Source organism: Prionailurus viverrinus, chromosome A2 (assembly GCF_022837055.1).
Source record: "Prionailurus viverrinus isolate Anna chromosome A2, UM_Priviv_1.0, whole genome shotgun sequence".
NCBI classification, from domain to species: domain Eukaryota; kingdom Metazoa; phylum Chordata; class Mammalia; order Carnivora; family Felidae; genus Prionailurus; species Prionailurus viverrinus.
Genome location: NC_062562.1, coordinates 140,031,150 through 140,046,932, shown reverse-complemented (window position 1 = coordinate 140,046,932; position 15,783 = coordinate 140,031,150). Strand labels below are relative to the sequence as shown.

Here is a 15,783-nt window from a genome sequence, read left to right as displayed (position 1 = left end):
GTCTTATAAAATACTCTACATTCTAGAAGTACATAATAAAATAATAAGTTTCAAAATTAGTCTGTATGCATTTGATAAAGAGGCATATTCAACTATTTTATAAGACAGAGTACATACGATTTTTTACAGATGCAGTTTTTAAAACAGGCGAGAATTTTCCCCTAATCTTGTTTGATCTCACTCCATTAATTGTGTTACCTGATGATATTGGAAGGTATATTTCTACTGTTTTGTCCTCATCAGTGGGAGAACATACACTTAATAATTAATCAAATTAGCACATTGAAAAGAAATTGCTAAGTTTCAGTCAATAATTCTGGGTTTGGCATTTTGTAATATATATAGTTTCTTCCTGATAGCATAACTTAGAACGTACTGACGATATCACTGTCTAGTAAGATAAAATAAAAAGGATGAACTCCTCATATGTCTTTAAATCTAGTAAAAAATTTTTTAAAAACCCCACGTACTATAATTGAAGCCAGATAACAATTCATATATATGGCAACACTAATGAATATAGTGACCTACGGATTCATTATTCCTTCTCACATAGCAGAGTGTAAGTGTTTAAACTGGAATGCAATGTTAAATAGGTATCAAGTCAGAATGCAGAAAAACTTCTATCAAAATGCACAAACTTTTAATTGCTGCTGCACTGAAGGAAAAATACAACTAATTCAAGAGATGGAAATGACAAAGAGAAAAAAATATGCTAATGAGACTGGTATCTATGATCTGGCTTATAAATATCCGCTTTTATGCAATAAGATTGCAAGATGCTACCTTGATCTATCTTTTGACTAATTACATTAAGATTTAAATATTTTTGTTGTTAATTTAAAAAATGCCTTAAAATTTAATAAAAGCAAGTTATAAAATTCTTATGATCAATTCCATGAAATTATCTAGTATTTCATATGCTTAATGGTTTTCAATTTCCCTTTTTCTCCCCACTGGCATTTAAAGCAAACATCTATATTATATATGTTGCAAGTAATCTGCTCTAAGAAACATCTGGCTTCTAAACTAATTTGCATAAAATACATTAACAAATGAAATGCATTTCTACAGAAAATGGTCTAGTGTTTTACATCTTGTCATACAATACCTATACATACTATGCATATTAATGACCATTATTTAACTTCTTAGAAAGGGTTGTATAACCGCGAGTACAAAGTAGAATGCATCTTGTTAGTTCACACTGCCCTCTTTAGGCAACATTAAGGTAATCAAACAGAGGCAATTTTAAAAAATGAAAACGTTCTTTAAAGAAAATCTTACCATTAACTCTCAAAACTCAGAAAGAGAACTTTTTTTTAAAGTTTAAAGTTCCAGGCTGACGTGGATGTGCAAATTACCACATCTTTTCCATCGGGTGGGTCAGAGAGGTGTTTTGTATCATACTACTATCGGAGTTTAGTAATTCATTTTATAATTCAATGAAATTAGTTTACAACTTATTTTAGAACATAAGTGAATATAAAAATGAAAACTATCTAAAAACAACACACTCCCATCTATCATTTAAAAAGCAGTATACTAAAAACGCATTACGCACACTTAAGTGCTCCCACATGTAACTGGCAGCTCGCAGAACATGAAAAGTTGACAATAAAAACCATTTTATCCATCCACTAACCAAAACATGTCGAATATTCATTTGAAATAATGAGTAAAATCATACTTTAAAAACCGTGAATGGATTTGTTGAACGTCTTGATTAAGAAATAAACGATGTGCCACTTTACCAACTTTCTCTTTTCACGATTTTTCTATTTTTTGAGGAAGAAAACCACCACACCTCAGTCTATCTCTTGGATCCATAACTAACCTGCCTCTGAAATGTTGAACACTTCTGAGTGCCTGCTAGTCACAGTCGGGGTTGAGGACTGTGGGGATCCAGGAGTTATTTCTGAGTCGGCTGCTTCCAGGACCCCATCAACATCTCTTTCGTTAACGTCTGGAAAACTGAAATCTGTGGAAGTCTCGTTATCATTAAGGTTATCTGAGACAGCTTGCCCTGATCCACTCTCTTCATCACCTGCAACAAGTACCCATGCTTCAGATTCTGGGGTGAAAGGAAGCAGGGCATTACCGGTCTGAATGTCATTTTCCTGTCTTCCATCACTGGGGTTTGGGGGTAGCACATTTGTTGGTGGTGCTTTATCAGGACTTCTGTCCGTATCGGTCTGACTGTCTGATATTACACCTGTGACTTTATTTTCTTCTTTAGAGTTTTCAGATAGTGAATATGAGGTTGGATTAATCTGATCCACAAGATTGTTGTCTTGGGTGTCTGAATCATTCATTACCTTTTCCTCTGATTCTCTATAGGAGGAGCATGCCATACACTTATTTATGGATAAGCCATCTCTATCTCTGTCATCATAATCATCATCATAATCATCAAGATCACCATCGTCACCACCACCCACTAAATCACCATCAGATCTGGCACTCTGAATGAGCTCGGAAGTTGTTTCAGAAGGAAACAGGAACTTGGTTGTGGTTACAGAACCATCTTTGTTGGGAGAAACAGCTGTAATGGAAACGTACGCATTTCCTAAAGGAACAGAACCATCAGCAGTTACAAGTGTGTCAGAAACTGCTGGAATACCAGCAAATACCTCATCAGTGAGAGACCCCTTGGTGGAGGTGAAAACTTCATCAGAACATAGAGGCTTATCTGTAAGTGTATTTGGTGGTACATCGATTGATAAAACAGGAGTAGCAAACGCATGCCTTCCTTTCGGGGGAAAGGCATGGCTAACCTCCAAATTGGTAGTTTGGAACAACTCATCATTACTGTACAATGAAGGCACCACTTGCTGGGAACTTTCGCTCTTAAGCAAAACTGGTTCAGAGTATTTCTCACTCGCGTAAGAAATGGTTAACCCTTGAAGCGAAGCAGCATGCACATTAGAAGTAGGCGATACATCAACAACTGGTGCAGATGTAGAGTGCAGCATGTTTTCCCTTGAGGCAGAATTTGAGGCCATGAGATGCAATACTGTAGAACTAATCTGCTCAACCTTGGGGGTTTCAACCAATAGTGGATCACTAGGCACAGGTGGAAGAGCAGTTTTAAGCAATGTGTCAACATCAGAAGCCTGAAAGGAAGGTTGCAGCAACATTTCAGTATTAAAAGAAGCGGAGGGCTCATATAATAAGAGCTGAGTTGAAGGAGGTAACATTTCACTAGAAGCGGGGTCAGAGGAGGCTGGCTCTGAGCTCGCCCTACGCACGGGTTTAAGCGAGGTGCCACCAAATGCTTGAGACACAGCACGTGTAGGCTGAACTGAAAAGTTATTCTCTGGAACGTGACTAATCTCCTGATCAAAAACCTCAGTGGCGGGATGAGCAAGAGACCCTGGAAGTATGCCCTCTGTGCTAGAAAAGGAAACGGGGGATTCTTGTAAAGATACGTTTGACTTATTTATCTCATCATACAGGCCGGGCATGACTGTGCTTTCAGAATGGTAAACCATCTCACTGAATGAGGAAATCTGCAGTTCAGTCTCATTTCCATATAGTATGTCACTTTTAGAAAGCGGCTTATTATCATCACCAAACACAGATGCCGTATATGTAAATTCAGCTACAGAAACAGGTGAAGAAATGTTAAGGGCTGTCAGACCATCTGTGTCAGGTAAAAGAAATTCACTATCAGAGGAGGCTCCAGACCACTCCCCATCCCCAGAGAGGCCATGAGGCGGCAGCAGCAATGACGCGGTTGGGGTTATGAACGAAGACTCAGGCACTGGAATGTGGCTAGAGCTGCTAAATAAGGAAGCCTGATGCGATACACCAACAGGACCATGCACAGGTACTGCGGAACTGTAAGGAACAGTGAAGAAGTGTTGGGAGCCCTCATTATTAGATAAGGCATAGGAAGGTTCGGGCCCTGAAGAACGTGCATGCATCACGACATCGCTGCTGGGCGGTTCAAGTTGAGAAAACATATGCGTTTTATAAAGGACACCAGATTCACTACCACCAAATCCCAATGTCTCTGAAGCAGCATGAGCAGTGGTCTGATGCAACATCACATCAGAATATTGAGCAAGGCTGGGCTCTAACAGCACATCACCCCCAGCCACTGGCAGAGAAGCATGCAGGGACAGCTTATCACTCTCAACAGCTGAAGTAACTTGTGGAAGGATTTGAGAAACTGTATACAGATGGCGAAACGATTCACTACTGAAGGAAGCAGAGGAAAATGGAAGCAAAGGTGCACCATCATAGGAAGACAGGATGGATTCAAATGACACATCAACACCAGGAAATACAGGCGTAGCATGCAAGGCCGAATCACTACTTGAAGCAGCAGGGGTAGTGTTGAGGATCTGATTGTCAAGCAACAAAGGGGTGACTAGAGGAAAGACTTCACTACTGTAGAAAGGTTGAAGAGGTGTCTCACCATTGTATACCGGTTGAGTTGTCTGCGAGTGTACCATGTTGACGGTGGGGACCGAATCCTGTTGTCCAGAGGATGGAGTAAAAGCATGAGGCGTTACCTCAGTCGGGAAGTAGGCAAAGGTAGAATAAGGTGGCATCTCCAGATCTGTGCCTGGGGGACCCTGTGACACCAGGGGGCCTGGAGACGAGGACTCAGCTGTCTTCTCAGATTCATCAATGTGTATCTTGGCGTAATTAGTCTGGAGAAAGCTCTCTCTACCTGATCCAACATCGGGCTGTGTTATCACATCTGGAGTGCTAGCAAACCACACATTTCCATCAATGGAAGGATCCTTTAGAGATTCTTCCGAACCTGACGAGGCTGAATCTTCTGAAGCATTTCTTGTAGATTCTGGTAGAAGGACACGATATGTGATTGTCTCTGGGTTTTCTGAAGAAAACACAAACCCATGGGATATTTTCTCAGAGATGAATGGCATAGCAGAAGTTGCCGGACTGGAGCCTGAAGAATCGTCAGCTCCGGTATCGAACTTGAAGCTTGTCAATAAACTCTCTTCCTCACTGATATCAGTAGACACCTCTTGGGATTCTGTTATAGAAACTGTATTTAAAGATTCCACAGTCCCAGTCAAGTTCTTCTGCAGAAATCTGAGAATCGTTTTAGAGCTGTCATTTAAAGAGGCTGAAGCGCCTTCCAGGGTGTGAGGTGGCATTTTAGTCACAGTCTGTGAAGTCAAAGAAAAATGTTTTTGGGGGGCTAATCCAGTGACTGGTTGGGACGTGGAATCTAAAGATGTGTTGGGGATATCACCCTTCCCAGAGAACTCACTTCCTCTTGTTGGGGATCGGTTAGTCTTGGCCTCATTGTATTTAGTCCCTACACGATTGTAGTTTGTTGTCGTAGGAATCCGGGGTTCCTTTCTCCTTATTTGGTTTGTGGCACTGTCTCTACCAGGATTCACAACAGTGTCTTCTTCAGTGTCTTTTCCCTCTTCTTCCTCCTTTGAAAAGCAAACAAGAGCTAATGAAACATAAGGAAATAAAAAAATGGATTCTTAACAATATCTTATGCTGCTGTTAATCTTCACTTGTGGGATCTTGGGAACGTCTCCTCATAAAGCACCATCTCACAGAGGCCATGCCGCTATCCTATAGCCTTTATCATCCACATTCTAGGGACACTAATTAAACTTAATGAAAACACCTTATTTATGGCTGCCTTTATTTTAATGCTGTGGAAGTAATTAAATTAATAGATACCACAGCTTTGAAAGAAAGGCGTACTATAATGTATTTATTTACAGTGTTATTTAACTTCGTATTTATTTTGTTTTATGTTTCTCTGTTCAGTTCATCTGGCAACAAGCTAAAGAGCAATTAGCTTCTTACAATAGGAAATGAAACAATTTATTTCAAAGATCTAATTACTTTCAGATTCAGAATATTTCATTGTATATATTCAGAAAAAAGTCACAATTTTTAAGCCATCATAAGAGGAAGATTTAGGACTAGAAGAAGTTTGGGTTTTTCATTTTGTTTTAAATATTTTCTACTCAAGACACAGGCAGACATTCTAAAGACAAACTGTCAAAGTATGCTTCTAGTACTAGTTATTTGATTCTGTGTTTTTCTTAGAAACATCATTCAGGTGACCCAGTCTTTTGGGAACACTCAGTCACTGAAATGGCTCAGGAGCGGTCTGAAGGGAGGTCAGTCAAGACCCAGGTTTTCTGTTTTTTTCTTCTTTTTTAACTTTGCATTTTATAATACATCAAACCATATGCTTAGAAAACTAAATTGCCAAAGCTATCGAGACACGGTATTTTTAGTTCACATGGAATATGACTTTTCTCAGTTTGCTAGCATTATCATTTATTAGATCTTTTACTTTTTTATTTTTATTTATTAATTTTTTTTAATGTTTATTTATTTTGAGGAGAGAGAGAGAGACAGAGCAGGAGTGGGGGAGGGGCAGAGAGAGAGGGAGACACAGAATCCGAAGCAGGCTCCAGGCTCCGAGCTGTCAGCACAGAACCGGACACGGGGCTCGAACTCACAAACCACAAGATCGTGACCTGAGCCAAAGTCAGACACTTAACCGACTGAGCCACCCAGGTGCCCCTCATTTATTAGCTCTTTTAAAGTCATGTCCCTAAAAAGAAGAAAAAATGTACAGATTGGTAAGAAATTGACTGATATCAGTAGAAAGAATCTGAATCTTAAACCATGTCCAGATTTCTCTCTCTCTCTCTGCCCTTCCTCCACTTGTGCTCTCTATCTCAAAATAAATAAATAAATAAACTTAAAAAAAAACCATGCTCAGATAACTCTCAGAATGTGATGAAAATAATGCACCATTCATTAATCCCACCTAACCAAACCTTGTAGATCTCTAGAAGGCATATGATCTCATGTCAACACCTCAAGAACAGATCATTCCTGCTCTATGATTACTTTGTACATACCTGAAACCACAAATATTTTAATGTATACTGCTTCCTATCATTTTTTATGAAGTTATTGTGACTCTTTCTTCCACTATGGTTTTGATGTGTGTCTCACCTGTTATCCTTCACAGCTTCCATTAAAAAAACTTTTACTATAAAGGCCTTGATCACCCTGGAGATACTTTGTCCTTCAAAGTAATGCATTTTTATTTGAGAACAATCTGAGAAACATCCCCCAAACTATTCACTTCCACATTCAGTTTTAAAAGCCATTACAGGGGCGCCTAGGTGGCTCGGTCAGTTAAGCGGCCGACTTCGGCTCAGGTCATGATCTCGCGGTCCGTGAGTTCGAGCCCTGCGTCGGGCTCTGTGCTGACAGCTCAGAGCCTGGAGCCTGTTTCAGATTCTGTGTCTCCCTCTCTCTGACCCTCCCCTGTTCATGCTCTGTCTCTCTCTGTCTCAAAAATAAATAAACGTTAAAAAAATTAAAAAAAAATAAATAAAAGCCATTACAGACACATTCCATGTATCTGTTTTGCCAACCTCCATCATTCATTCCTGCAGGAATCAATGGTAGTGTGTAGTGTTATGGGCTAAGTGTTTGTGCCCTCCCCACCCCCATTCCTATATTGAAATCCTACTGCTTGAAGTGATGATATTAAGAAGTGGGGACTTTGGGAGGTATCTGGGACTCGATGAGGTCATAAGCACGGAGCCTTCATGAATGGGCTTGGTGCCCTGACAGGAAGAGTCACGAGAGAGCTTGTTTCTTCTGCTCTGCTCTCTGCCATGTGAAAATACAATGAGAAGCTGGCAGTCTGCCACCCAGTGATCACTTCTAGGTATATGCCTATCCACGTGCACATGCACATGGGCACACATGCACACCCACCCACACACAAATATCCTTGGCAGAATTTTGTGAACTCTTTCAAAGGTGGACTGCTCACTTTGCTAAAATAATCCTTTGCAAGACAGAACCGCCATAAGATACATAAACTATTGAGATAATTATACATGTGAAAACAATCTAATTAGTATTTATTGCCAGATAATAGTTATTACACTCTATGATCTCATACACACGTATGTGCATATGCATACATTTGTACTACATTAGGAATAGCATCTGGATTTAACATATAATCTCAGTTAAGATGAACAGTATATTTGGGCTTAGGATCAAACAGAAGATACATCAGTCATTATTTCTTTATTTTAGAAATTAAGACAATGTTAGAATTTATAAATATTCCCTTTTTTAATGTTTATTCATTTCTGAGAGAGAGAGAGAGAGAGAGAGAGAGAGAGCAAGTGGGGAAGGGGCAGAGAGTGTGGGACACAGAATATGGAGCAGACTCCAGGTTCTGAGCTGTCAGCACAGAGGCCCACGAGGGGCTCATACCCATGAATGGTGAGATCATAACCTGAGCTGAAGTCGAATGCCTAGCCAACTGAGCCACCTAGGTGCCCCTATAAATATTCTCAAATACCTATTTACTTACAGGACATTATACTAGCCATAGACACTTATCATATGACTAATCCAAACACAAATATTCAGACTAAATGGGGGAAAGAATACATACAACTTATGTTTTGGCTCATATTTGTTATCAATCTGTCAACCACTGGTTAAGTTAATTATAAATCAACTGTAGAAATACTAAGAATTGGTTAAATGTTGTTTTAATCTTTTAGAAAAGCTTGAACACTGAAGAAAATTCTGATTTATAGCTATAGTTTATAGCTATAATTATCTTTAATGTTAATTTGTTTCATTATCACCAACCCTTTTCCATCTGTTACTTTTATTATACTATCAAAGTGACATCCAACTCTTGATGAAAGAATCATGTACGTCGATTATATCACTATCTATAAAGCTCAACAACTAACCCTACAACGAATAATGCAACATGAACTTTGATTAATGTAACATCTGAAACCTAACCAACAATTGAAAAAAGGCTTTTTAATTTTAAAACATTTTAATATAAAAACAGCTATAATACCTTGACTATTTCTTCAGTTCCAATTAATTCAGGGAAGAGGTCCAGCTCTACAAAATTAGAAACAAAATTATTAAAATGTTTATTCGATTATTTCAGCTGTGTGGATCTACCTTTGGATGGAAAGAGGGAAGGGGGAGAAAAAAAAAGACTTGTTAGCTTTGAAAATACAGAATTTCCAAAAATAAAAATTAAAGATTTGTGTTTCAACACTTCTGAACACTACGTAACACACCACAACATAAGCCTATATGAAACAGCATTCAAAAACTTCATTTCTATCCTCTAATCCAACTCCCTTCCCCTCCCCTCTCCCCTCTACAGGTGTGATTGAAGCTAAGAAGGGAAAGGGGGGCAGGCTGAGTATAAAAAACCTAAATAGTTTTTCATCAGCATAGATGATAATTGGGGAAATGCCAGGGATTAGGAGGAGAATTGACAGGATTTATTTTCTTATTCAGCTACTTATTCTTTCAGTTCCTCTTCTGGTGGAGGGCCCAATGATTTTTTTCTACACTGTGAATTTGAGCTAATGCTTATATGTACACAGGGTGCTGCACCAAACAGACAGTGCCTTCCAGCAGGTCCAACCTGGCTGGCCACAGGAAGGACTGACCAGAGGGATCTGGTTCCTTCTCGCCAGGGAAACTTAGCTGTGCTCCCGCAAAGATCTGGCCAGGGTCAGTCAAGTCTGCTGTTCCCAATGACCAAAATCCGTTTATTTCCAGTACATGGATGTCTCAATCCTAAAACAAACCCTATCAGTAATGTGAGGAAAGATTAGGAGCTGGGTCCCTCTCTCCAACAAGGAATCTAGCCCAATGTCAAATTACCAAGGGGCCACCTGCAGAAGCACTGTTCCTCATGCTTCACCTGTGCCACGTAGGACTTGGGTTTAACTAAGCGTTACTGCAGGATTCCTTCTCTTAGTCCTGTTATTTCATCGACTCTCACTCCATCTCCAAAATTCATGCTCTTTACTACCCCAATGCTGCTTATGTTCTATGTTTTATACCTCTAGGTATCCTCAGAAGAAATGCATACTCTATAAAGTTTTCAAAGGCAAAACTGAACTAACATGAAATGTTTATCAAATCCAGGCCTGTATTATGATAGATTTTACTGAATCTACTTTTAACAGAAAATTCCCAGATACTAAGAATAAAATGTGGTCCTGTGTGTGGATTCCATTTAGAGGAGAATTCAGGACGAATTTAGAAGTGAAGTCACGCTCTCAAGTTAACTTAGATAAAATTAATACTCTTGACTACTTAGCTATCTCAAAGTTACTTACCCTGAACAATGTTAATTTAGCCCTGAATTAAATTTTAACATTCAATTATTTTTTTTTCTTGTTGAAACTGACCGTGAAAGAGTTTGGAAACCTTTATTTGGATCATTAATGTTCTCCATTTTCTATGTTTTGTTTTTCATGTTCTTTATTCTTCACATTTTCAAATTAAAGTGATTTCAAACAGTCTGAAACATTTGTATCTCTATAACCTCTAAGGAAACAAATACATGTGAGTTGAAAGATGAGATGCAACTAAACTGTAAAAGACAAATAAGAAATTTCAATATGATTTTCTATAAACTACAGTTAAGAGAAGTTCATGCACATGAAAACCTTCAAATTCAGCATGTGAGACAATACATAATTTGTTGAAATGCTTTTATTTATTTTTTAATGTTTACTTATTTTTGAAAGAGAGTGATAGAGCATGAGTGGGGAGGGGCAGAGAGAGAGGGAGGCACAGAATCTGAAACAGGCTCCAGGCTCTAAGCTGTCAGCACAGAGACCGACGCGGGGCTTGAACTCACGAACCACAAGATCACGACCTGAGCCAAAGTCAGATGCCCAACCGACTGAACCACCTAGGCGCCCCTTTATTGAAATGCTTTTAAATGGAGTCATACCTTTTCATGTACTTTTAAAATATTTTAATGTTAATAAGGGCAAGTTATAACAAATATTTGTTAGTGATACATATATTATACTGTAGATTTTTCTCTGTTAAGAGGCTATGGGAAAAAAACTCAGTGATAATCCGTTCTCTTCAACATGCTTAAGGAAATATTTTAAAATTAAAAACAAACAAGGGAACAAACAAAAACATGGTCTAACTTTACCTAACTTGATATTTTTAATAAGCAGAAGTAATTTTCTTATTGACTGTCAAGGCTGGCATAGGGTACATATAATTATCACATTGAGGACTGATTTCCCTATTATTGCATTTAATTTATTTTTATCCATTTACTGCAGCATAAATTAACTATATGGACTCTGGTTCTTATTAAGTTAAAATATGTGATTTTACCCAGTACTTTTCCCTCAAAGAGCATCAGTGAGTTCTACTGAAACTGGCTTTGCTGTTTACTGAAGTAAGAGATAAGACGTCTTCTGGCCCGCTTTGGAGCCTAGAGGCAAAATGTATGGGTCCAAGCAGTCCTTTGGTCCCTCTTTGCTTCATGGCACTCTCCTGGGTGAATACCCCAAGTCTTGATGTCTTCGTATCTGTAAGTATTAACCCTCTTTGAAGGATCTTCACTTTGGTTTCTTATTAGATTATTTGAATTGACTAAAATTCTGTGGTTGCCCAGGAGCAATTCAACATGCCTTTCCCCCATACAATCCAGAGCTCTCCTGCTGAGCCTCTTCAGAACAATTCTGAAGTAAAATAATTTCACAAATTTTCTTTCTATCTACCCGGAGATTCTGAGGCCATACTTCTGAGTCTGAGAGTTCATAGCACCCAAGGTATAGCTCTGGTGGTCGGCACAAGATCGCATACTCCGAACCCTTTGGCCTGCTGGTTCCTCACAAACAACCGATATTTTGGTCACCACTGATCGGACTCAGGCATTACTGACATACTAAGTAGTTAAGCAACTATACTGCTTTATAGACTTCTCACTCACTTGGTCAAAATAGACTGCATGAAGCCTACAAAACATGTAACAGTAAAGACTGTTAATTCTTTTTTTTTTTTTTTGTCAGTGAACATATAAAATTCACGTATGTGTGACAACTCAGCAAAAGCTATTGGTTCATTCTGGTTTTGTTTTGGAGCACATGTAATGCCACATTTTCTACAAGAGCATGTTAGTACCACATTAATATTCCATAACACAAAAAAGCAACACTGACATGGGTTGGCAAGCAAGGCTTATTTAATTGTTTAAAGGAAAGCCAAGTCTCACAGGCAAAAAGTCAAAGCAACGTAGACTACAGTCTCTTCAAACTGTGATTTTAAATATTATTGTAACACCCATGGCATAGGGTGGTACAGGCAGAACAAGGACAGATGTATAGTGATTTAACAAACACAATTGTTAAATAACTGAAAAGCACGCACCAACAGAAAAATGTGTTGATCTAATTCACCACACATGTAAATTTAACACATATAACTATCAAGGCTCTAAAATACGTACTTAAATAATATCCTCTATAATTGTATAATAGTTAGCTGTATATTACAGATTTTAAAATGACACGATTATTTTAGTTACAATGACATAAATTATGGATTATTTTTTCATAAATATAATTTTCTATAAAGTATTTGCAAAGACTATGCACTTCAGTTTAACCTTAAAATGGTTTCCTGGACAAATTTAAATGGTTTCTTAATATGCATTTATGCATGGATTTTAAAATAGCAATTTATAGTAATATTCATGGATGCCAATTTTATGGTGATACTGTTGTACACAGCAAGTGTAATTAAAATGCACAAGCAATAATCAGATTAGCTAAAGTTAAGGGCATAATTTGGGAGATTGAGTTTTCCTTCATGGATATTGACTAACATATGTGAAATCTACAATTGAAAGAATGAGGGCAGTTATAAATAACCTCCTTCATTTCTTTTTAACAAAAGCAAAGAACAATACAGTGTTTAGAAAAAAGCCTATCCAAAATAATAAAATATAACTCACTAGGGTACATTACAATGTTACTAAGGGAATGAACAACATAATTAACAGGATGAAATGGTACTAATAAAAACCATGAAATAAACAGCAAACTCAAGAGTCACTTACATCTCTATTAGCCACATAAATCGTAAGATTCTTGCGGGCACCATCACACTAAACCTCAAGACAGTACTTTTTTCAAAACTTTTACTGTGACGTATTGACTGGAGAAGTATTTAAAATAATGTAATTTTGGTAACAAATTGAAAATACATGAATTGAAATGCCATTGCAGCCTTTTAGATCAGAAAAAAAATGAGATCTAAAGGAACAAATATTTTCTTTATGAAACATGAGAAGACTCCAAACTTTGGGTAAATTGGCTTTTGATGAAGGACTTTTTGGTAGGAATAACTGAGGAATAAGCCATCTAAGTTTTTAACCTTTGCTTTTAAGAGGAATATCATAATGAAACATCAAATCAAACACTATCTTTTACTAAAACATTATTACTGTACAAAATGCTTTAAGGGACTGAGACATCCATGGAGATCAAGTGGTATGCTCAAACTAACATCTCATTAGCTCAACAGTGTCCCCAGCCTTTGAATAAATGGAAACCAAGTGTAATATTTATTATTTTGTACAAATGTGAAAGTGCTACAAATGATACAAGAATGTTGTACTTTGTGCCAGTGTAGACTCAGTCTAAAAGGATCACTCAGAAACCACTTCTGTAGAAAATAGATATTTGATCTGTTTTTCTTTATGCAATAAACATCTCAAAAAGAAAAAAAACAAAAAAATTCAGAAAGTTTAAAATTTGGCAGAGTGGATACAGTGAGAAAGAGCATAACATAAATAACTACAATTATTTTTTGTAAACTCCTGGGAAATTGTTTTATGTGCAGAAATGAGAGTAGTATAATTAAACCAACGTAGTAAATGAAATGAATGTATTTAATATAATCCACATCCCGAAATACACAATAGGATTAGAGGAGATTTTTATGCCACATTTCATCAATTCACATGTGATACTGGCCAATATGGTGAATGATGCCCTGCTAAATATGTGAATTTCTAGGGGCGCCTGGGTGGCGCAGTCGGTTAAGCGTCCGACTTCAGCCAGGTCACGATCTCGCGGTCCGTGAGTTCGAGCCCCGCATCGGGCTCTGGGCTGATGGCTCAGAGCCTGGAGCCTGTTTCCGATTCTGTGTCTCCCTCTCTCTCTCTGCCCCTCCCCCGTTCATGCTCTGTCTCTCTCTGTCCCAAAAATAAATAAAACGTTGAAAAAAAAATTAAAAAAAAAAAAAAAGATGTGAATTTCTAGGTGGATCCATATGGGGAATGTTGCAGAGGGACTGCAGTCAGTGCATGATATAGTATAACTAAAGCCATGGTCAGTTTATTTGATACTCACCTTTCAATAGCATTTAGAGCTCACATTCCATTTAAAAATAACCTCATTTTGAAAAACAATGCTATATAAAAGCAATACATTATACACAGGCCATGAGGCAGATCATAAGAAATATCAAATAGTGATATTGCCATCATAATAGTAGTAATATTAGTTAGCCGTCAACATTTTAATCTGGGAAGTAACTTGGCAAGTTTGTAGCCTGTGTTTTAGAAAGGTACCTAATCTATCCTCAGTGCTCTGACATATATACTTTAACTTAAAAGTTTAACTAGTGAGAACAACTATGAGGTAATCAGTGAACAAGCTCATAATGGATTAAAGACCCTGTTGTATCATGTAGACCACAAAGGCTAATCAATACACATCAGTTTTCCTTCAATATGTCAAACTGGAATATGCTATAATTAATGTAATTTATTACCATCCATCTCTATGAAAAATTTATAAAAATATCAGTGAGTAGACTCATGGTAGGGAAGACCAAAGAATATTACATTTATGTATGTACGTTTGCATATATTTATAAATATGCATATGCATGATGTCTGTGTGTATACACATGTACATATGTACACATACATATATATTTCATTCTATTACTTTAAAACTGCTTATATTAGCAAAAGAGAGACTTTAATTACATGCATTTGTAAATTGTCAAGTTATGATCTGTACTTCATTCAGTTACTTCATAAGATTTTAGATCAAAAGATTTCCCCATAATACTTAGAGAAGATGCATGCAAAAACAAAAACAATTAGAAACAATATCTTTGTTTTACTTTGTGAAACAGTACTGGCGAATCAGCTAGGAGAAAAGCACTCTCCCCCACTTCACACAGGAGTATACAAAGTGGATAAAAATATCTAAGATAAACTGTTGGATGCTTTGTATAGATATTTCAAAGTACCTCACATGATCCTAGGATCACGTATATACTTACTACAAAATGCTTTGGGGGCTGAAAAAGGAAATAAACACAAATGAAACCAACTGTTCATTATCAAAATAAAAGTCTTAATATTCACATAGCTATTTTCATTCAATGACCATTACAGACATAACAATCAGTTTTGCTATTCTTATTCTAAAAATAGAAAAATTCAGTATTTAGAATAAATTTACTTATTGTCCTGTCCCAGATCTGCTGAATGAAAATGGTTTCCATGCTTCACAAAATTGGCGGATGATCCGGGTTAAAAAAAAAAGAAATCATTTTGTCTTTTAACCAAAACAATATAAAGTCAGAGAGAAAGCACCACTGCATCCAGTAAGTAAACTAGCTTCCTTATGTAGATTACATAAAGGCATATCAGGAGAGCACTTACCAGGGTCATCAGAAGGCATGTCGACTATAAGCTGGTCACTGTACTTTCCGTGTAAGCCATTAGTGCATATGGCTACTATTTGAAGCACATAACTCATATTGGGTAGTAAATTATTGAGAATAGCACCCTAAAAGAAAGATGTCAGTAATTATATAAATGTATTACTCTTTTTAAAATTTTCTTAAATGTTTATTTATTTTTGAGAAAGAGAGAGTGCATGT

General features: G+C 37.3%; 1 protein-coding gene across 4 annotated transcripts in view; it reads right to left on the bottom strand.

The window, feature by feature from the left end:
• The window catches only part of PTPRZ1 (protein tyrosine phosphatase receptor type Z1), a 185,409-nt gene that overhangs the window by 43,976 nt on the left and 125,650 nt on the right, over positions 1 to 15,783 (bottom strand). For 2 of the 4 annotated variants that reach the window (XM_047849163.1, XM_047849164.1), the window contains exons 10-12: positions 15,563 to 15,689; positions 8,888 to 8,934; positions 1,838 to 5,426 (exon numbers count right to left, since the gene is read on the bottom strand). In XM_047849163.1, the coding sequence (XP_047705119.1) occupies positions 1,838 to 5,426; positions 8,888 to 8,934; positions 15,563 to 15,689 (3,763 nt within the window). The remainder of the gene's footprint in view (positions 1 to 1,837; positions 5,427 to 8,887; positions 8,935 to 15,562; positions 15,690 to 15,783) is intronic. The other 2 variants (XM_047849165.1, XM_047849166.1) reach the window with 1 other exon arrangement.